Below are 23,109 nucleotides of genomic sequence, written 5' to 3'. Positions count from 1 at the left end.
ACATTAAAGGAATAGTTATTCTAAAAAGCAGTGTGTTTAAATCTGTAGTAACAAATTCTAATTAGTGTTATTTCTGCAACACAACTGATAATATGCTATAAATGAAGTGGGAATTATACATTATAAAATCATCTAAACATCATTTTTTTTGAGTGAATAAATAATATATAAAAACTTTTTCTGTTGTGAAACAGGATTTTTTTTTAATGTGAGAAATTTTTCTTAATTTTTTTAATTAAATAAATTTTAATTGTATTTTGAAAAATTGCATTTAAAATGATTTATTTAAAAATATTTTTTATCTTTAGATTTGTTTGATTAAAATCGTCCCCTGTTTTACTGTTATTGATTATTTTTGGAATATTTCAGTGGAGCTACTTCTGGCTGTTAGCTCACAGGCAAAACAAAACAGCATTAACAATGTATGCCAAGACTGAAGATATGAAATTAAAATGGATTGAAGCCATAGAAAAAGCATTGTAAGTGAACCTTTTATTATCTAAATATTGATTCTATGCAATAATTTTGAGTAGTTCAAATAAAAATATGCATTATGCATTGATATCTTTCTACATATGGAATAAAAATTACATTTCAATTCCAAGATAATTTTTTAGATGTATCACAATCGGATATATTATCATATTTTTGTATATTTGGAAAATTTAAGATAAACATTTAGAATTTCTGAAAGAAAGTTTCTAAAATATTGAAAAGATGACTTTGAATTTCAAATGCACTTGAATATAATGAAGATCACAGTTAAATGTGTGGTGTTAGTTTTCTACTGAAAAGTCTGTGCTATGCTGTGCTATCTGGTATTGTTTCATTTCCTGATATTTTTAGAAAATGAAGATTTTGAACAGATTTTTCAAATATTTTTATGTTAATTAATCATATATGAATTTCATCTTGTGATATCTTGAATCTTTAGGAAGTTCTGAGGCAACCTTAGTCAAAGATTATGAGCTTTATTGAGAATTAAATCGTCTTTGAATTTTTAGTTTTCTTTGGAGAATAAGACAACTATAATAAATATTTTTAATTTTTTTATTATCAATATATATATATTGCATTTCATAAAAAAAAGAAAATGTCTGTATTTTTATGGCTTTAAATATAAGGGAAATAGAAAAAGAAATATTTGAGTGATATTGAAAATGCTTATAATGTATATTACTAAACTTTACTGAATTTAAAATTTTTCTTTTTATTTCTTGTTTTCTTTGTAAAAATATGATTTAATTTTCTAGAACACAAGAGTATCAGGACTAAATAGTTTAAATTTCATAATATTTTAAAATAATATGTGGTTAAGAATTACATTTACAGAATTTATGATTTTAAGAAATTTTTCTTATTTTGAAACTGATATTTAATTTAGATTTTAATTTTGTATAATTTAGTGTAGTGAAATACATATTCAGTTTAATAAAACAAGAACTATTTTATTGGAATATATTTTTACCTCATTACAACTATTGTGTAATATTTACTTGCAAGTTTACTTTTTATTCATTGTGGTGGTAATCGAGTTTTTACTTTTTAGAAATACATTTTTTTTTTGTTATTTAAGAATTAATCAAACATATTTGTCTTAAACAGAGATAATGTCTGTCCAGCTGCTTTAAGGAACACAGATCATATATTCCAGATGCATACATTTGAAAAACCTACAACATGTGCAGAATGTGATAAATTATTAAGGTAAGAACAAAACATATGTAAAATATTTTTGAATTATACATTTTCATCTTTTGATATCAATAAAGCAAATTTCAATGGAACCTTCCATACATGAAACTACTTTTTGTCTATTAGTGTCTTTTTTAAATTTCAAGATTTAATAAATATCAAAAATGAACTATATTTTTGAAAATCCAGACTATGTTGCCATAATTTAGGAAATATAACATTTTTCTATAAAAGGGTACATGCTAATGAAATTTTGATTATGAATGCATATTACTTAGTGAAAGTTAACTAATATATTTTATCTCATTTACTTAATATTTATATAGGTTTTATCTTCTAAAACAAGAGGTATATTTTTGTTTTTGTTTATCTGTATGGGTGCTGCTTATATATTTTTAGTAATTTCTGTTATTGGTGAGATATAAATTGATTTATTATTTGTTTTTTTAATTATAATATTTTCCTACTTATTTTGATAGTATTAAAGCGGAATGAAAGTACTTTTAGAAACTAAAAAAAAATATACAATGCAATGTTTATCTAAGTTAATGTTGATTTATTTCTTCAATTTCTTTTCTTTGTTTGTATTAGTGAATGAGTTTATAATTTGAAATATTTATTTGTAGGGGAATTTTTTATCAAGGCTATTTGTGTTCAGGTACTCCTTTCTTTATTTTCCACTATTGGTAGTTATAAATAAATTAATATTTTATTCTATTACACTTAAAACTGTTTTATTTTTAAGCATTGTCTAATAATTAAGCTTTTGGTATGGAATGTTAATAAATAGGTCTGAAATATTTCTCTATGCACCCGTAATATAAACATATTTGTAATATTATCTTATTAATACTTGTAGAATTGTATTTAAAAGCTGTGAACATTTTACATAAAACTTTCAAGAAAAAAAGATTTTTCAGATCATTTTTTATGGATATTGTTATTGTTCTGAAACACACAGGCACGCACGCATGCACACACACACACGTATATATATATTATGAAATAACTAATTATTAATAAAACTTATTAAAAATATGCTCGGTAAATAATATTTTATTTAAAAAACGAGATAAATTAAAGGCAATTTTTCTGTGAAAGATATTTTATTGATAAGTATTTTAACTCTTTCAGGTTCACAGAATTTAAGTTAAAATCATTTTAAAACATTTATTTTAAAGCATTTAAAACATTATTTTAAACATTTATTTACATGAAATTCTTGGTATTTCAAAGCTTAAAGAATATTTTGATGCATTGTGCAATATTAAAATAAAAAAAAAAGACTTCAATTTTAATTAAACTATTTCCATTTAAACTCTTAAAAGTAATTTTGAATATTTATATATTTTAGTATGTGCAATAGCAGTGCATAAAGATTGTATTGAAGATGTAAGATCATGTGGAGCTCCTCGACTTCCTCCACGTCCGCCATCAGTGACTGTGGTACCTCAAATTCTACGTAGAAATTTATCTTCTGCTAATAAAAAGCCATATTTATGTAAGTGAAAGGAATTAAAGGAAGTGAAATTTAATTTAATTATGCATAGATTATTGAAACTAAAATTTTGTTCCCTTCTCTGTAGTCAAGGTTCGTGCAAGATTTGCTTATCAAGGACCTCCTGATCATCTTTCCTTTGATAGTGACGATGAAATATATGTGACTAACAAGCTAAATAATATGTGTTGGGAGGTAAGTTTAATTTCAAATTGTGTGTACATCTTTCATTCTGTATATCAGTGACATTGTTTCAGAGATAAAATTTATAGACTTTATTTTAGAAATTGGTTTCATAAAAATTGAATGATTAAAGGGCAGGGGGAGGATAAATAAAGAGAAAAATGAAATGAAAGGGATATTATCATTTTGTAATTGGGTTTACCATTTCAATTAGTAATACATAAGCTTCTAAATATGATCAGTGGGAAGTTATCTGGGCTTATTTTTTTAGTTGAGTCTTTGTAGTAGGGAAATTAAAAATTGAATATCTGTTATTAAATTTTTTTTTCTGATTTTCTCTAGAATATTCTTAAGATAAAAGAAGACTCTAAATTTCTCAGTTGATGAGAATTCTTTAAAGAGGGAATTTTTGAAAGCCATTAGAATTTTTATTTTCAGTTTCATATCTCTACTTTCTTTTTTATTTTCTTCAAAAACTTATCATTATAATTTAATTTGAACATTAACTAAAGATAAATAGCAGTTTGTATTTATTTATGAAACTGTCTTTTTCCTATTACTGTATTTGAAGATGCAACTGAGTCTGGCATAACTGCATATATATTGATTATTTTCAAAGTAAAGAATTTTTTTTTGTTTACTAAATCGACCCTAGGCAGTGAATTTAACTTTTTTTAATCATTAGTTATAATAATAATAATATGCATTTATTACTGTTGGCATAGCATGCAATATATATTTTATTCTCAAAAAAATTTCATCTGTCAGAATTGGCTGTTAAAATCTTAATTAAGTACCTTTCTTGGTAAGAAAAACCTTTGATAATTTCTTTTTTATCAATAAAAAAAAATTATTTTAGCTGAATCTTTTTTTTTTAACTGTTAAAAGAGAGAATTTCATAGTCCATGTTATTTCAAAAGATATTTTATAATCCACAAATACATGCAATTACTGAATACTATTCCTAATTTTTGACATAAATATTTTTATATCCTTTGATAATCAAATGTGAGAAAATTTTTGTATAATTTGAATTATTCTAAATATTTAGGAGTGTATTTTTTTCACTTCCATTCCTTGCATGTTTCATTATTCGATCAAACTCTCCTTGCATAGGACAAATTGTTGATAAATGCTTGCTAAAATTCTTATTTGATTTTTAAAAAGTTAATGTACAATTAAAAATTAATATTCAGATGGAGGATTTGTATATTTCTAAATTATTTATTAAAGAAGGTATGCAGTAAGGATGAAAGATGCTTTTTGCTTATTAGCCTTATTTACTGTAAATAGGTTGAAAGAAATTTTTAAAAAATTCCTGAAAAAATTCATTACCTTAACCTTAAAAAATTCATTACCTTACACCTTAAAAAAAAACTATTTTATTAATTTTAAAAGCTTAAAAGAAACTTGAGAATTTCAATGTTTTTATAATTTTTGATATATATTTAATAATTATTTTATAATTAATACATCTATAAATTATTTGATACAAATTAAAAAATAATGATTGCTTGGCTTTTAAATCTATATTTAGCATCTAATTTAATACATTTATCTCCCAAAACAGGGATATGTTGCACGTACAGGAAAAAGTGGATTTTTCCCTCCAGACCATGTAGAGGTAACAAGATTTTTTTATAATTTAAATTTTAAATATAGCTGCCATATAAATATTTCAATTGTCTCTTATAGATGTTCAAAATGTTTTTTGTATTAATAGAATAATAAGCATTGTTAACAGTGATTCTATTTTATTTCATAGTATTAAAATAATTTTATTTGAGGAAAATAGATATAATTAATTTCAGAAGTCCTTAATGTATTATGGTATAAAAGATAGATGTTTAAAATGAAAAATTCTAATTTTTATTGTTTACATTGATTTACTGAAGTATATTATAAAAATTTAGTTTACATTAAAAAAAAAATGCTTTATTTTGAATAAATATATATCATTTTTCATTATGCAGAAGCGGCCTCCTTCATATGAAAATCCATTTCCTTCTCCAAATATTAATGCATCTGAGAATGCAGCTCCTGCACCAGATTATATAAATACCATGTTAGAAGGCCATGACTGGTAAGCTGTATTAAAAATGTAATAGTATAAAAAATTTTATAATAATCAATTCATTTTTTAAAAAATATTTTTCTTTTAGTGACAATGAATGCACATGTGTATCTTTCAAGAAATCTTCATTTCAATAAGTGAAGAGAAAGTTTGCCTAGGTATCTTTTATTGCAAAAGAAAAATAAATAAATAAAGGAAGAAATTTTTATGTATTAAAAGGGAATAATGTTTTTAATATATATTAAAATGGATTAATACTTTTTTCATAAAAACATTAAATTCATAATGTGACAAAACTAATTCATTATTATAAAGTTATTTATAATTTGTGAGAAAAAAAATAAATTTAATGATTATGGATACATTTAACATTCAAAGAATTGTCAAATGCTCAGTGAATAAAAATGGAAATAATCAAATCAAATTTATAAATTTGTTCACATTCACTGAAATAAATTTTTGATTGACGTGTAAAGAAATATGATTTAATTCATCATTCCATTTTTTGGTTATATGATTTTCCAGTGCTTTATTTGTCTGATGAAAATCTGCAATGCTGCATATTTAAAATTTACTTTGTTTTTGTCATGCATCATATCTGCCTTTAGCCAGTTTCTCTTTATATTCATTTAATAATTATTATTTTATATTTTCTTGATTATCACATTGACTATTATGTACATTATTTCTAAAATTAATTTCACATAACTATAAAATGATTGTAACTGAAAGTGTATTAAACATTAATGATTGCAACAATAGATTTAAGTTTTTGCTTCAATTTTTCTGAGATGGATATGTCATAGCTAATACAGTCATATCTATATTAAAGAGTACCTATCATAATGAGTAAAGTAAAATGTAAAAAAACCAATTATCTTAACAAATGATGTTTCACAGAATGAGCGATGAGGAGACTTTGTAATATCACATGCTGGATTGGTTTGTATCTAGGATACCCGGCAGTGTTCACACGAGATCTTCAGATTTGTGGATTGAGGAGACAATTCTTACCTCAGAAAGATCATATGACCCCAATAAGATAACAGCAGTTGGTTGTCTTGACAACACTGTTTCATTTGTGCAGATTAAGATATTATCAGACCAACAAAAGAAAGACAATTATTGCACACAATAATTGACAATTATTGCCTAGACAATGAAAGATAATTATTGCCTTAGTGTGGTGCGTTGAGTATTTCTATCCATATATTTGCATGAAAGAAGCTGTATTCATATAGTGATGTTCAATGCGATTTTGAGATAATTGAGCAATTGCTTATAGAGCCTCAATCTATGAGATTGTGTCTTTGGCCATGGTTATGAGGTTAGTGGAGGATAGCAAAGATATTATTGAGCAAGTGGAAGAGCATAACTAGAGTTTCCAAAGAACTTACGAAGCTACATTATTTTTATCATAGCAAAAAGATATGGAAGAAATGTGATCAAGAAAGGAGGACATAATAACCTTGGCAGAATAACAAACTTTCATTGTAAATCATGGAAAATTACGGCAGTGTATTTTGAAAATCATTACTTTAAAATAGCAATAACTATGTGTGTTATAAATTCTTTTAATAATAATGCTGTGTCTCATTTTTGCCCAAGGCATATGTCTTTAGACAGCTTTCTTGCAAGAAAGGAATGCATTTTAATAATAAATTTGTTGGAATATTGTTTTTGGAATGCAATATATTGTCCTATTTTATGTAGATTCCTACAGAAAAGCTCATGAGTGTTATGTACAGAAAAACTCATGAGTTTAATGAGTGTTATGTATTACCAATAAAATTCTGGAACAAATTATGTTTTTTAAGTGAGGTTCCACTGTAGTTAAGTTTTATCTACTTGTTTTAATATCTGTTTTTAAAAAATAATTTGATAATTAAAATATATATATATATATATATATATATATATATATATATATATATATATAATATATAATATACTGTTTATTATAATCATTAGGTTTGCGGGTGTTATGGAACGGGATGTTGCAACTAAAAAACTTGAAGAATTACCTAGTGGTACCTTTTTATTAAGGATTAGCCCAAAACAAAATGGATCCTATGCTATCAGTATTAAGTGAGTATTTTTTTATTCATTCAGTTATATTGAGATATTGATACCCTGCATAATTAATGTTAGCATTTTTTCCTTTAATAATAATAATAAAATAATAATATTTTTATACTGTTTCTTTTTCTTTTATTTTGTTCATGATGGAATCATGATTTGGATCTATTTCAATCATAAAAAGATCATGACAATTATTAAGGTTAAAATTGTGGAATTGTCAGCATTCTAAATATCTTTTATGAGTTTGCATTTTATTATTCATTCATTTAAATTATGAATTGAGTGAATCATTTAATATGTTGATTGATATGAATATGGCTGTACCCCATTTGTGTTTCTTAACACTCAGAGAAAAATTGAAATTGCTTTTAATCAGGTAATAATAACAGCTTATTTTAGAATAATTTTATTGTGTTAAGCTGTAAAGTTATGAACAAACTCCAATGAATAATGATATGTTTCCTTCTTTCACTTCATAAACATTAATAATCTAATATAAAAGTTTGAGCAAAAAGAAATTTTTTCAGTAAAATCCATTTTTCACTTTTGTTATCAATATTCATAAAGCTTAATATGCATATATTTCTAATATTAATTAAATATGCGATATCAGAAATGCAAATGTTAGAATTTATTTTGCAACTAGAAAATATTACAATTAATATTAGAACAATTATGTATTATATTAGAACAAATATCTAGTTCATAATTTTGTAAACAACTTATTCTTTTATAATATTGCCATTCTTTTAGACCTTTATTTATTTATTTTTATTTAAACTAATTTTTAAAGAACCTTTATAGAACTAATATTTACCTTTTTTTTATTAAATTAATTTCTGCTACTAAGACATTTTTGTAAAAGTAATATGTATATCATTTGAAATTTCTCATGAATATAGGTTTAAAAAAGTGATTTGATGTTTTTCTCTAATTCCATTTTTAAATTTTCTAGTTATCAGAATCAGGTGAAGCATATGCGTGTATGCACTACAGATAATGGACAGCATTTCTACCTCTCTGAAACAAAATATTTCAAATCTATTGTTGTAAGTCTCCATTTAAGTATTTTACTGTATAAATTCTAATTATAATGCACCATTCAGGGATATATTTGTCACTTTGTGTTAGATTTGTGTTAGAAGTAGATTTAATAGCTTTTTATCATTTTTGCAAAAATTTCCTTTGGCTAAATGTAGTCTTTTTGAATTATTATTTTTATCGAGTTTTTTTCATTTTGATAGGAGTGTAATTTACATTGATTTTACTTTATTCTGAATTTGAATATTTTTCTTAAGCAGTTGATGTTAAAATAAAAAATATTTTTTATGATGAGTATTTTAATAAATTAACTGTGAGTAGATAAAATTTAACTTTACCAACTGTTATTTATATTTAAGCTTATAGATTTATAGATTTGCCAACCTTACCTATTTAATTTTTATGTTTGAATTGTAGCTTAGTGAAACCGCAACATTATTCCATGCATTCAGTGCTTGGTTTTAATTGTTTTTTAGGGTTTGTATTTAAAAACTAAAATTTGAAATGTTTAAAGTAATCTGAAAGCCTTTATTTGAATCATTTGGAAATCTACTAAGTTATTTTGTTTCTTGTTATAATTAATCCTTATTAGTTGCTAAATCTTTGTACATGACATTGTTAACAAAGCATTGTTGTTATGTGTGAAGTGAATTTCGACCTTTAAGAGTTAATAGTTTAATTGATCGTTAAACTTTATGTTGAAAAAAGTGTGTAATGAAAGATTGTATGATAAAGTTTATAATTCTATAGTTTCCATAATTCTATGCATTGCATGAATGAAATTAAGTACATCCTTCACAATTTTCGTCCACCATTTTAAGCAAACCTTGTTGTTATTACATTTTTAATTTTTTTTTTTATTTGCAAGCATATTATTTGATTTTGAGACAGCTTTTTGTTTTGAAAATAAACAATTGATTTTTGTTACTTGTATAAATTAAACTAAGTATACATTTTCAATACTTTTTTTAAATGTTGTAGATTTATATGTTACATAGGAAGAAGGTGTACAATATTTTAAATGAAAAAAATTAATCTGTACAAATCTGTAATTTTATTTATTCCAGGAATTAGTTAATTGGTATAGAGAGAACAGTTTATCAGAAAGTTTCAATGGTTTGCATGTCACTCTCATGATTCCTTATAAAAAAGCCCTTGCTGGATTGACTAATGAAAGTATGCATTAAATTTTATTTGTCCTTTAATTTTTTTCTTTAGTGTATTTGTATATGATATATCCATTTATTTTATTTCATAGGTATTTTGGGATATGCTGAAGCTTTATACGATTTCCAAGGCACTTCACCAAATATGTTAACTCTTCGAAAAGGAGATCGTATTACCATTCTCAGCAAAGCTGGAAACCAAAAGGGTTGGTGGAAGGGCCAGATAGGAGAGAATGTATGAATTGTTTCTTACTTTAATTTCACAAACATTCATGAAATTATATCATATAAATGTTATCTTATTGAAGGATATTATAATTTTACAAATGCCTGCTAACATACTATTGAATAATTTGATAAATACTCCAGAATTAGGTTTTATTTGCAAACTGCTTTGCATTGAGTATTAAAAAAAATGATAAGATTAAATTTCTGTAGTTTCATTTAGTTAATTTTTATATAGTTATTTAGATTATTTTAGTTAGTTTTGACTGTCATTGACTTATTTAGTTCATTGTTCATTATTCTTAGTTCTTATTACAAAAACTAGTCTTTAGTTTTTTTAAAAAAATTTTTATGTACATAAAAATCTATACTGCTATAATTTTTAAAACTGTATTGCTGTTAACAATAACTTTTTTTAAAATGAAAATTGTATGAATATTGGATGCTCTTCATATAATTTCTTTTGATTCCTTTAAATGATTTGCCATAATTTTTATTATCACAAGTAATATTTTATAACAATATTTTTTTGCTATGATATATGATAAATTTGTGTTTATCAAATTTAGTTTAAAGAAATGTTTATTTCAACATTTAGATCTGCTGTATAGTTCCATTGTGTTAATGTAATAAATTATTTAATGCATTGATCACAAAGGTCAAAAAAATCTACAAAATACTGTTAATTAATATGATATAGATATATTAATTTATGTATCTTGAAGACTTTTTTCCTTTTGATAACTACACAATTACATTTATTGCTAAATATGGACCTGCATTAGATTTAAATAATCCATATGAAAATGTGATATAAGGGTAAAAGTGGGCCCATCTTTTTGGTATTCTAATCTTTTTTTTTAATTGAAATTATTCTTTTCATTAAATATGTATTAGAGTCTAATAGAAGTAACAGTGTTTCTAGTGTTTGTAATAGGTACTTGGCTACTTATTATTAAATTTTATGTCATTTTTTCAATGCTATAAAGGAGTTAATTGGCATAAAATATATTTTACATCAACATTAATGCTTATTAAAATTATTTAATTTACTTATTTGAATTATTTTATTTGAAATAATAGCTTTTGTTCTAAAACATTAATAAAAATTTTTATTTTTACTTTTTGATATTCTATACACTTAATTAACCAATAATTGTAATGTTTCTACATTCTGCTATTTTACTTCACAGGTTGGCTACTTTCCCTATTCTTATGTGAAAGAAATCCTTGAATAAGAGAGAGACTATCTGTGATAAAATTCATAAGCTGAAAAATTGCCTTTTTACTTTCTGGCAAAATTCTGATATTGCTTTTATCTTTTTACACAATTCCAATACTAGTCTTTGAAACTTTATCAAGCATAATACCTGCCAGTAAGTAGGATATCATCTCTACAGACATCTGCATTTTTACTTGGAAGAGAAGTGTTTCTCTGAACAGGTGTCTATTATACTGTTCTAGAAAAAACTTTTAACATGATCTCCATTTTTAAAGAAGTCCAATTTTTTCTTGTATTATAAGCATCAGCTATTTTTTTTTCATTTTGTATATATGTATTTGAAATTGCCAAAATATACATTTGTTGTAATAGAGTGCTAGAAATAATAAAAAAAAAAAACTAAAAATTAGTACTGTTCTTGGGTAGGATAAAATAAATCTTTCTTTTGTTTTTATACTTTTTCATGTTTTCCAATGTTTGATAAAAGATGGATTCAAATTTTTTTTTTGTAAAATATTAATGATATTTATTTATTGAAGAGAATATTTTAAATCTTTTTCAATCACTAGCTGTTATACTACAGTTAAAAATTTAAAGTATTTTGATTGAAAATTCACAGAGATATAAGAATATATGCAATTAAATTTTTCTAATACTGAAAGGAATTTATCTACTAATGACTGTTATATGAAGCATTTTAAATGCTCTATTGTAGTTAGAATTTAGAATACGTCAGAACGGAAGACATATATTCAAGTTTTGTTTGTTAATATATTAACAATTTTCTATTTTTTTATGCCTGTTTATTAATAGTTTTCTTTTTAATGAAATAAAATTTGAACATCATTGTAAAGGAATTTTTCTTTATAATATGTTACTGATCTTTTAGCATAACTTATTCAGATTACTTTTTCTACTAAATTATTTATTGGAATATGAATTTTCTATTGTATAATTTATTATTCTGTGGTGAGTAACCAAGAATTACAGTTTTGATAAAATATGTTTTTTTTTAAAAATATTCTTTAATATTATTATGGTGACCAAATGTTGTAGATTATTTTATTAGGTGTAATTGAGCCTCTTATTCTGAAGGCAGATCTTTTGGTTTTTATAATTATTTGACCTGTTCATGTCTTGATATATGTGAAGTTAGCTATAATATCTTGTCAATATGTACTTGATAAACATTCAGTGCAGACTGATGTTCTTGTTTGGATTTTTAGTATGTCAAACAATATTTCCTCCCATGTAGTTCATGCCATATTTTATTTTACTTGTTAAAGTATTGTGGTGCTGTTTATACGTATTTGAAAGCTGAAATCCTTCATAACTTCTAAACAAAGTGTTTTTATTCAGATTTGGGAAACTTTTTAAGTTATTTTTAGTTTTCCATTTACATTTTGCGTCTTTTAAGATAAATTCTTTAAGGTAAACAGTTTTTTTAAAAAAAAAAAAAATCAATTCTTAAAAATATGTTTTGGAATGGTATTTATTCTACATCATAATTTTGATAATGGCTATGATAATAATTCTTCTAAAATATGCAATTCCATAATTAAAGAAGTGAAAATGTTCTTTCCTCAGCTCTTTGATGCTTATGCAATATAGCACTTTATATAAAGTTAGAGTAATAATTCCAAAGATGCTTTTTGTTTAAGTATTTTATGCTCTTCATTTTTCTATTTAATCTGGAAAGCTAGAAAACAGTTATTATAGTAAGCTATTGTGTTATGACCATTGCATTTCAGAAATATCATTCTGATAAGTTGGTTGTTGTACATGAAATGGAAGTGTTACATTTTGTGTTTAAGAGAAACAGTCTGCTGTCATGAAAATATCTGATGGAAGATAAGTTTTGTTGTTCTAAATTTTAGTATTGAATATCATATTCTTTTTAAGTCTCACTAATTACTGTAAAGAACAGCCAAACAGTTATAAACAATTGCCAAACATCGGGCAATTCTGCATAATTTTTTTGCCAAATAGCTATCAGAGAGGAAAAGGAACTTTTCCATATTGTCTGAAGCAATCTTACAATTTCAAAACCATACATTACAGAGTTTGTTTATAACTTCATTAAATCAATTTGAATCCAGATGCTTATTAACTCTGATCAGAGTTAATTAAAATCAAACAGAGAAGAAATATGCTTTTTGAAAAAAATTATATTCTTCTGTCTTTTATGATAAAATTTTAATAAGTCACTTATTGGTATGGTAGTGAAGGTCTGTAATAATATTTTCTTGGAACCTTTAATGCTAATGTTTATGAGATAAAAATTAATCCCAAATATACAACTATTTAAAGGAAATAACTGCCTATTTAAAAAATCTCCCTGGTGAGGTTTCAGAATTGTAATTGTATTATTTATACTCTTGTGCTAGTTTTTTAAGTTCCAGGGTCTCAAAACTAAACAATTTGATTTACTTTGGAAAGGTTTATTCACAATATATAAAATAGAATGTTTTACTTTCAAGATTGTATGTTGCTATATATTATTTCATAGAATAACTATTTTTACAAATTTAAATTCAGTTATTAGTTAGTTGGTCATAATACAAAAGCTTATTGAGAATTACTCCTAAATTTATAAGAGATAAAATTAAGTAGATCATTTTTATTTAAATTAGTATTAGAAAGCAGTTTCTTATATATGAATCATATACAAAATTTAAATCAATTGTCAATTACTATATTGCATAAAAACAATGTTTTGAAATGTGATTATAGTACAAAGAGTTAAATATAATTTGTTTGTTCATATGCTCAATGAAATATTTTTATTAGGAAAAAAAATAGTAAGTTTTGCATGTTTATTTGATTTTTTAAAAACAATTTTTGCTGAGCTTCGAGAATAATGGAAAGAAGATCAAGCAGTGTAAAGAATTTTAGACTGAAAATAAGAATGCTTTCTATTTCATGTTAAATTGTTTTTATACTTTATTTATTAGAAATTGTGAGACTGTACATAGTTGAAGTGCTATATGTTTTGTACCTAATTCGATATTGAATAAAATTAAACTAATTCATTGTTTGTCTTTTTACAAATTTAAAATATTATCTTTGGTATGTACATTATAAAAGTTGGTCTCTTTTCATTCATTTAATCCAAATGATGAAATAGCAGTGTTTATTTGAGAAGAGAATTTTTAGCATAATTTACATTTTTAAAGCACCGTAAATGCAAATCTTCAAATTAAAGGTGTTCTTCAGTATCTTTTCAAGTTCTTTCTTTTTCTCCTGTAAGTATATCTAAAGCAACAAATTTAAAGGCATGATTACATTAAATATATAAAATTTTTATAGTATAAATGTTGGAAAAGTTAAGGAGATTATATGGAATTTAAAACTCATGCTCTTTAAAAAGACAAAACTTAATGAATACTATATTGATCCATAATCGTTTCTAGCAATTCTTGTATGTTAAAGGAAAGAATTGCTGTCAAGTATCAAACCAATTTTAACATATGTTGCAAAATGTCTCTAAAAAATGTATATATGGTGATAAGCTAATTGAAAGTGAAAGAAAAATAGTAGATACTGAAATCTTCCCCTAATTTTGTGCATATTTTCCCATCAGCAATGTTGGATGGAAAGAAATTATTATTTTCCAAATTATATTTTTTTGCTACATCACCTGAAGACAATAATAATTTTTAAAAATCCTATTCTTAAGTATCCAAATGTCCTAGATTTGCTAAGAAAGTTCCAATTTTGAATTCCCCCCCCCCCCAACTAATAATAGATATAAAGAAAAAATATTTTAAAAATCAAAATTAGTTTAACTTAAAGAATTTTCCTTTTATATGCATTATTAGAACACTCATGAATTACAAGTATTTATTTATGAGGAATGATTTTGTTTGCTAAGGTTTGCAAATGGGTTATAGAAAAAAAAGTGTCTTAGGAAAACCAATATGTACATATGAAGAAGGATATTAAGTTCAAAGAATTTGGCCAGTGAATGTGGCTAAATGACACATATTAATTTTATTAAATTATATTCAAGTATAATATTGATTGTGTAGATTTGCATGCAGGCACTTAATTGAACAATGCATCCTCAGATCCCTCCCAGTACATTATTCATATTATATATATTTAAATTTCTTCGTTGCTTAAATTTTATTTCGCCGTTGTTTAACTGGAAAAAACTGCATGATCATAGGGAAATTACATTTTTCAATTTTAGAATGAACCTTTTTTTTCTTTCAAATCATGAAAAGTTCACAATTTTAATCGCTAATATCTCTGCCAATTTTACAGATAACTTCATGAAAGTTTTACCTGCATACATTTTTATAAACGAGGCTTTTTGGCCTGTATTTTTTATTTTTATTTTATTTTTTAAGTAATTTCTTCCTTTTGTCTCTAAGGGCGCTGTAATCTGACTCAATAAATTTAGTATAGTCATTTTAATATGGTGCACCTTACTTTCTTTGCTGAACGAGATGCCATTAAGAATTTAAGAGGATTGAAAAGACTTGATCGTTCACCCAGTTTAATAACAATAGAAGTTTTCTTTCCTTGCAATGGGATCTTTCATAATGAACACAAAATTCAAATCAAAACTAATCACTAAAACCGAACTCTAAGAGAAAAAATAAAATGCAATTCAGAATACAAATTTGAGAAAAAGTACTGAAAGAAAATATTATTGATGACTTTCAGTTTCCTTATGAAGAGAAAATATAATGTAGCGGCATAAATAATAAAAATTTATATATTGTTACGAATCTGTGATGCTGCTTCCCAGCATAGTTGGTTCCAGCATCAGAAAGACTGTTTTACAGTCATCGGTATTGGACGGAGTCCGGGTGTCGCGTCGGAGGTCCCAGAGCTTGGCGACAAACTTGGCTACCATTTGGCGACTTTGGCGCCGAAATAGATTATACCCGAAACATCGAGAATTTTCCCGATCCGTCCATTGGGAACCGAGATACGCCTCGAAAGTTCTTGATTGGCTGAAAGGCTTCTAGCCCCGCCTCCTGAGACCTATAAAAGAAGGCAGTCTGCAGCTGCCGGAGTAGTCGGTAAAGAACGGGTCTTCCAGAAATTAGCAGAGCAGCGACGAAGTCAAGCTAGTGCTGAACTAAGCTGTGCGCTACTGTCTGCAGTAGAGTCTTGTTGTGTGCACGTCTCGGCTGAAGATAATTGTCTTCTCTGTGCTGTATATAGTTGTCGTCTTTGTGCTGTCCTGTGTAAATAAACGTCGTTGTTTTTTTCTTCTACTGCCGCCTGCTGATTGAGCGTTCTCCACACCATATAACTTCCACTACCCAAACGAACCCGGAAATTTCGTAACAATATATGCAAACCCCGCGGTTGCTAGATACCAAAACAGAATTAGCCGGGTTGCTTTTAACTCTGCACAGTGTTGCAAACGGCGGCGAACGATTATATAAAATTGATTTTATTTATTATGAATATTATGGCTGTTTTTAAATTCATTCGGTGAAAACTGTTGATGGTACTGAAAATTAATATTTAAACTAAACTTTTAAATTACATTAACGTCCTCTCCTCAGGCAACACAAGTGTTGTTTGTGGCGGATCTCTTGACCTGAACCGCGGTTTGATGACAAGGACGATGCTTAAGCTGGCAGTCTCTCTCCACACCGGCGGGACTTCTAACAATTATTGAGAATGGGCGTACTTGCGTTTACAATAAACGTTCAAAGGAACATTATCTTAGCTAAAAGATGCTATTCTCGTCATCTGATAATGTTCCAAAATTATGAAGTTCATCACATATACCTTACAAATTAGGATGTTGCAGTTAATTATTAGCAAACAGTTTAATATGATCATCATCACCATTTCTATAAAGCTCTGAAAAGATACGACAGAAATACGGAATGGAATACTTACGTGTGTATTTGATATTCTGTGATGCAAACCATACTTGCTATGATCAAACCAATACTTAAAATAGCAAAAGCGCCTTGGACATCATCAACATCAAGTACATGCATTCTCCTCTCTTCATCTTCCTCCTCAATTCTCGAACTGACCTTCAAAATTCCGCGGAACTGTTGTTGTTCGATGATATCTTCCATCCACTTTTTAATTATTCCACCTTCTTGTAGCTGACGAATTCTGAATTGTGACAAAATAAAGGAAAGTCGTTGAACAAGTAATAAAATGAATCATAAAAATGCGCAAATAAAGCTATTAAAACATAAGAATTTACTTTCATTGCTTTTGTGAAATGATGCTGACTTTTGCATTTTCTTACTCTCCGAACGAAGAGAAAATCTCTAATGCTTAAAACATTCTTTTAAAAATACACAAGATTTTCTTTCCTAAGTCTACACGTGGCAAAGAAATCCCTATCAGAATCTTATAGTAAAATCATGGAAGGGGAAATTTTCTGCCATTTTGCTCTTACATCGCGATATAAAAAACAGACGTTAATTTGATCATCGCTTCTCTTTTGTACAAATTATGACTCCTGTGGCGAAATAAATCGCAGTTAAAATGCCAAAAGTTTCTTCTTTTTGCTACGCTTCTGCTAAAATATATGCTTGGTAATGTTTTTAGCAAACGAACACGTATCCTAAAAATTGAAGCATTTCTTTAAATAAATAAAAAATTGATTTAAAGTTGTTTGTTCTCCTTTCTCACGAAATTATATATCTAATTTAAATCCTAATTAATTTTCACCTTTTTATCTTAAATTAACCCAATTAACTTCATTTTAAAATGTTCTCTTATTTCTTGACCCAATCCCCACTTTCTTATTTAATTATTTCTAACTTCGCTGCAAAAAATTGATGACTATTGCATTTTCTCACGCTCCCAGCGAAAGATTATAAATCTCTAACACCCATACGTATTTTTCAAAGATACCCAATATTCCTTTTCCTAAGTCTGTGTGACAAAGAAATCATTATCAGATTTTATTTTTATAAAATGATTGAAGGGAAAATTTTTTGACACTTTATTCTTATATCGTGATGTAAACAGACGTCTTTTTATCATTGTCTCTACCCATGTATAAATTAAGACTTCGTGTTAAAGGAATTGAAGTTCATTTCAAAATTCTTGCAAAATTACAAAAATTATATAAGTGATATAAATAGTTTTGCTTACTTGTAGTCGAAAAGGCTTATGTGTTCAAAATTGGGAGCGAATGCAATTGCATATCCATATTGAAGAAAAGAGTCCTTTGCGAACAAGAAGAGGCTAGGATCCCAGATATCAGCTCTTACTGTTAATTCACCTCCAATATATGCGTAATCTCTCTTTAGACACTCCCATAGTCCATCAACATCGTGATGTACCAAGTTCTGTGGGTCGGAATTCATAGATTTAAAGATAATGCGAAGATCTTTTTGTGTCGAGTCCTACAATGCAAATCATTATTTTAATCAAATACCTCTTCAAATATGCAAAGTAACTTATTAAAGTAAGAAATGAGTTGTGATATTTTACTATAATGAGCAAGTATTGATATTCATAACTATACAGTACACTCCCGATTATCCGCGGAATTGGGTGGCGCGGCTGCCGCGGATAACAAAAATCGCGGATAATCCGAAAAAAGCTAAAAACGGGTATAGCAAAAAAGAAAACAGTCATTCCAACTTTGAAAAATCGTTTTATGTACAATAAAAGGTAAAATAAACTGCAGGAAATGTTTAACTAACGCTTAATATTTTAGTATATCACTCAAAACTAACCTAAAATGCATTTTGTTAATGAAAACAGAAAAGTGCTTTGTACTTACGAGAGGCGTAAAGGGATACACAGAAAAAGGAACACATATGTAAATTAATACATATGTAATACATATTACTCATCAGAGGGGAAGGTTCCGAGAAGGCCTGGGATATTTTTGCCATAAATAAGCACGATGTTAGCAAATTTAACGTTTCGCTCCGTTTAACATTTTTATTCGCTCCGTGTAAACATTTTTATTTTCTTTGCTTTACGCTTGTACAAAAAAAAAAAAAAAAAAAAAACTTTGTGTGGCAGGCGCGGATAATCGGGAGTCTACTGTATTTAGCATTATTTGAAGAAAGTGACATGGATGTATTAAAAAAATCGTTCTAGGTAATTAAATTAAAAATTTTAAAGACCAGATTTTTTTTGGTGGTAAATAACTTTCAATTCTCAACTTCTTCGATCTCAAGAATGTCTTCAAATGTACAATAGTTGATACTGGAAGCTGTTGTAACTAACAATTTCATTGAAAAAAATCGTCTGTAATTCGATGGCTGAAATAATCGTGAAAGTTTTCTTAAATTAAAATAAAATACTATTCTATTTCCGAAACATATGTCATCTTATTAGAATATGAAAGAAACTTAGGTTAAGAAGTTAAAAATTGTTTGTAAATTGGTAATAATAATTATAATGTATAAAAATTATAACTGATAATAATAATTATAATGTAAGCCTCCCCCTTCCCCGATAAATGCAGTAATGTGGAACGTCAATAGTTGGGAGGCAATGAAAAAAAATAATTAAAAATCTCTTCATCCAAAAATTCGATTTAAGAAAGGATTAAGAAAGATTAAGATTCGATTTAAGAAACGGACCGGCGTCCTGGCATAGGGGTAGCGCATCTTCCCCGTGATCTCTGGGCGTCCCGGGTTCGAGTACCGGTTTGGTCATGGTTGTTCTTTCTGTTCTATCTGTGAGATGTGTGAATGTGCCCTCCTGTAAAAAGGGGTTGTGCAAGCGAATGAATGACGCGTGAGTAGTCAAGTCGTACTCTTGGCCCAAGTTGGCTCTACGATAAAAATAAGAGGCGCTCCTCCTTAGGCTTAAACCGGCTGTCTTTGAACAGCGGGCTTGTCCATGGCAAGTGCCATAAGAAACAACAACAAGAAAAACCAAGTCAAAAATGGTTACAACAAGAAAAAACACGACAAATTTTAAACCAAAAAACGGCAGTAAAAATTTATTTTTGTTGTTTAATATTTAATAGTTTGATACTTTGATTTTTATATGTAATATTCTAATACTTTGATAATGAATATTTAATATTTTAATACTTTGATATTTAATAGTTTTAATAATATTTAATGCATAATTAATAAATTAGCACTAAATATGGTATACAATTATAAGGTCTATTCTAAAATAACATGCTAAATTAATAAAGAGATCAATATGATGTGATATATCTTTCATTAAGTACTTTTTGCACTAATTGGTAAGAAAATTATGTTCAACGATTGATGATATTAGTGGTCGCCGCTTAACATAATTACGGTTACCTTATCAAGCATTTTATATTATTAAAAATCTCTGGTCCTGAACCGACGTATTCAAATTTACTCAAAAATATTCGTTTAGTGTGATCATTGCATCGTTTAATATTATCAGTTTTAAAGTAGATAATTCATCAATCCTTCATTTTCAACCAGAATTAATGATTGACTATCTTAGAATTGTTTGCACAATTAGTAAGGAAACAATTAGGAGTATTTTTTTTTCACATGAAATGAGTTTAACATTCTTTTGTCTGGACTAATATGGATTTATTTGCATACTGAGTGGATATAAATTTTGATACTCTAAGCTAAAATATACTAAAATATGTATTGTGATTCTTTATTATTTCCCCCCCTTTATCTGGTTAATGCAATAAATACGCTGATATTTAAAATTTAATTTGGAAAATCAGGCATCTAAGGATTAAGAAATATTTGTCGATAAGGAACCATTAATAAATTTTTTATTAATATTTTGATATTAATTAGAGATAGATTTAAAGTAAATGGTTTTTCTCTTGATATATAAAAATATAGTTTATATTACACAATTCGGTTATTCTTATCAATCAATTAATATTATAAAAATTCATAAATCTCGAAGTGATCACGTTAAGTAGCAATTACTATAATTCAGCACATTGATGAATGATTTTCCTGTTGTTATATTTATATGTGTAATAAATATAACACCTTTATTACGTATATAAATATAACAGCTTTATTTAATATACAAGTATAACAGTTTTATTTTCTATATAAATGTAAGGATTAAAAAATATTTGTCGATAAGGAACCATTAATAAATTTTTTATTAATATTTTGATATTAATTTGAGATAGATCTAAAGTAAATGTTTTTTCTCTTGATATATAATAATATAGTTTATATTACACAATTCGGTTATTCTTATCAATCAATTAATGTTATAAAAATTCATAAGTCTCGAAGTGATCACGTTAAGTAGCAATTACTATAATTCAGCACATTGATGAATGATTTTCCTGTTGTTATATTTATATGTGTAATAAATATAACACCTTTATTACGTATATAAATATAACAGCTTTATTTAATATACAAGTATAACAGCTTTATTTAATATACAAGTATAACAGTTTTATTTTCTATATAAATGTAATAGTTCATTATCTATATAAATATAACAGTTTATTACTTATATAAATATAACAGTTTTATTTTCTATATAAATGTAATAGTTCATTATCTATATAAATATAACAGTTTATTACTTATATAAATATAACAGTTTTATTTTCTATATAAATGTAATAGTTCATTATCTATATAAATATAACAGTTTATTACTTATATAAATATAGCAGTTTTATTTTCTATATAAATGTAATAGTTCATTATCTATATAAATATAACAGTTTATTACTTATATAAATATAGCAGTTTTATTTTCTATATAAATGTAATAGTTTATTACCTATATAAATATAACAACTTTATTTCCAATATAAAGTTGTTATTTTTGTAATAAATATAAAAACTTTCAGATCAGCATGTTCCACTTACTTTAAAGATTGTATAATCTGCTGAATTTTTTATTGTACCAACAGCAAAATTTCTATTTCGAATGGCATGCACTAATTGCTTCACCGTGTCTAAAGAAGGATTGTATCCAGGATGCGCCATAAATGACATCAGGCTGCCATTGTATCCGGCGACAACAGTGATGCAGAATCCCCACCAGAAAGACATCAATATTCTGCATCGTGTCTCAGAGGCATTATAATAGCCTGAAATAGAATAAAAGGCAATTATGTGCAATGAAAGTGAATATGAGAAGAAAATGGAATTATTTTCTCGTCTTATTGTTCTCTGTTTTTGATGCGAAATAATGTGAATTGAAGTAGATATGAACGCATGGATGAAGAAGATTTAGATAGTAGAAAGGAACAAACGGGCATTACGTAAAAGATTCGATATGTGAAAAATCAACAATGGCGTAGCATTTGTTAGAATGAAATGAACATATTATTTTACACCTCTCTTTTCGATAATTGATTAAAGAAATTGGAAGCGTAGAGGAACCAAGAGGAGTTAATTATAAAATGGATAAATAGTAACATGAGCGTTACATAGAGGCTTTAAAAATTTTAAATCAGAATTTTCCCTAAACACGATTCTTATGACCCACTTGAAAAGGGTAACGAGGAGATGTCAACACTCGCTGTTGGTCAGATGAAGTTTTAATTAATAAATAAATAAAAAAAAAATTCTCAAAATTTTATTCAAGATAAGTTAGTTAATTCTTTTTTTACGTATTTACTTTGATATGTATAAATTTTCAAAAGATGTTTTTAATTTTTTTTTACTAATCGCATTATTTTTTTACAACTTTGAAAAATACCCGAATCAAGTTGTAATAAAAAATAGGGGCAAGTTGTGGTATATTAAAACTTGCGAGATTTGTCTTGATTTGTATTTGACTCATGTAGTTAAATTTCGACTTTAAATATTAGCAAGCATCTTTAAAAATCGGATCTCTCTCTAACGAATTGCCCCTGAAAGATTCTAAAATAGGTTCACTTAATAATAAATATATAAATTAATAATAAATTCTTTACTCTTTCACCTGATAAAGAAGCTATGCAAAAAAGAATGTGATAACATAATTAATAAAAAATGAAAATAGAAGGGATAATGGAAACACTCAAGGA

General features: G+C 26.4%; 2 protein-coding genes across 8 annotated transcripts in view; one reads left to right on the top strand and one right to left on the bottom strand.

Moving 5' to 3' along the window:
- Window positions 1–14,218, top strand: part of LOC129963149 (protein vav-like) — a 54,354-nt gene extending 40,136 nt beyond the window's left edge. For all 7 annotated transcript variants that reach the window (XM_056077253.1, XM_056077254.1, XM_056077252.1 and 4 more), the window contains 12 exons: window positions 370–479; window positions 1,606–1,707; window positions 2,322–2,353; window positions 3,050–3,196; window positions 3,282–3,388; window positions 4,947–5,000; window positions 5,350–5,459; window positions 7,422–7,538; window positions 8,488–8,581; window positions 9,641–9,749; window positions 9,832–9,974; window positions 11,158–14,218. In XM_056077253.1, coding sequence (XP_055933228.1) covers window positions 370–479; window positions 1,606–1,707; window positions 2,322–2,353; window positions 3,050–3,196; window positions 3,282–3,388; window positions 4,947–5,000; window positions 5,350–5,459; window positions 7,422–7,538; window positions 8,488–8,581; window positions 9,641–9,749; window positions 9,832–9,974; window positions 11,158–11,202 — 1,170 coding nt within the window. In that variant the 3' untranslated portion in view covers window positions 11,203–14,218. The remainder of the gene's footprint in view (window positions 1–369; window positions 480–1,605; window positions 1,708–2,321; window positions 2,354–3,049; window positions 3,197–3,281; window positions 3,389–4,946; window positions 5,001–5,349; window positions 5,460–7,421; window positions 7,539–8,487; window positions 8,582–9,640; window positions 9,750–9,831; window positions 9,975–11,157) is intronic.
- Window positions 14,219–14,305: 87 nt separating this feature from the next.
- Window positions 14,306–23,109, bottom strand: part of LOC129963151 (glutamate receptor ionotropic, delta-1-like) — a 36,543-nt gene continuing 27,739 nt past the window's right edge. The window contains exons 9-12 of the mRNA XM_056077260.1: window positions 21,962–22,185; window positions 18,285–18,538; window positions 17,061–17,288; window positions 14,306–14,441 (exon numbers count right to left, since the gene is read on the bottom strand). Coding sequence (XP_055933235.1) covers window positions 14,399–14,441; window positions 17,061–17,288; window positions 18,285–18,538; window positions 21,962–22,185 — 749 coding nt within the window. The 3' untranslated portion in view covers window positions 14,306–14,398. The remainder of the gene's footprint in view (window positions 14,442–17,060; window positions 17,289–18,284; window positions 18,539–21,961; window positions 22,186–23,109) is intronic.

The sequence above is a fragment of the Argiope bruennichi genome, chromosome 3, assembly GCF_947563725.1.
Source record: "Argiope bruennichi chromosome 3, qqArgBrue1.1, whole genome shotgun sequence".
Taxonomy (NCBI): Eukaryota; Metazoa; Arthropoda; class Arachnida; order Araneae; family Araneidae; genus Argiope; species Argiope bruennichi.
Note: the sequence above shows the minus strand (reverse complement) of the source record. Positions and strands in the feature narration are given on the sequence as shown.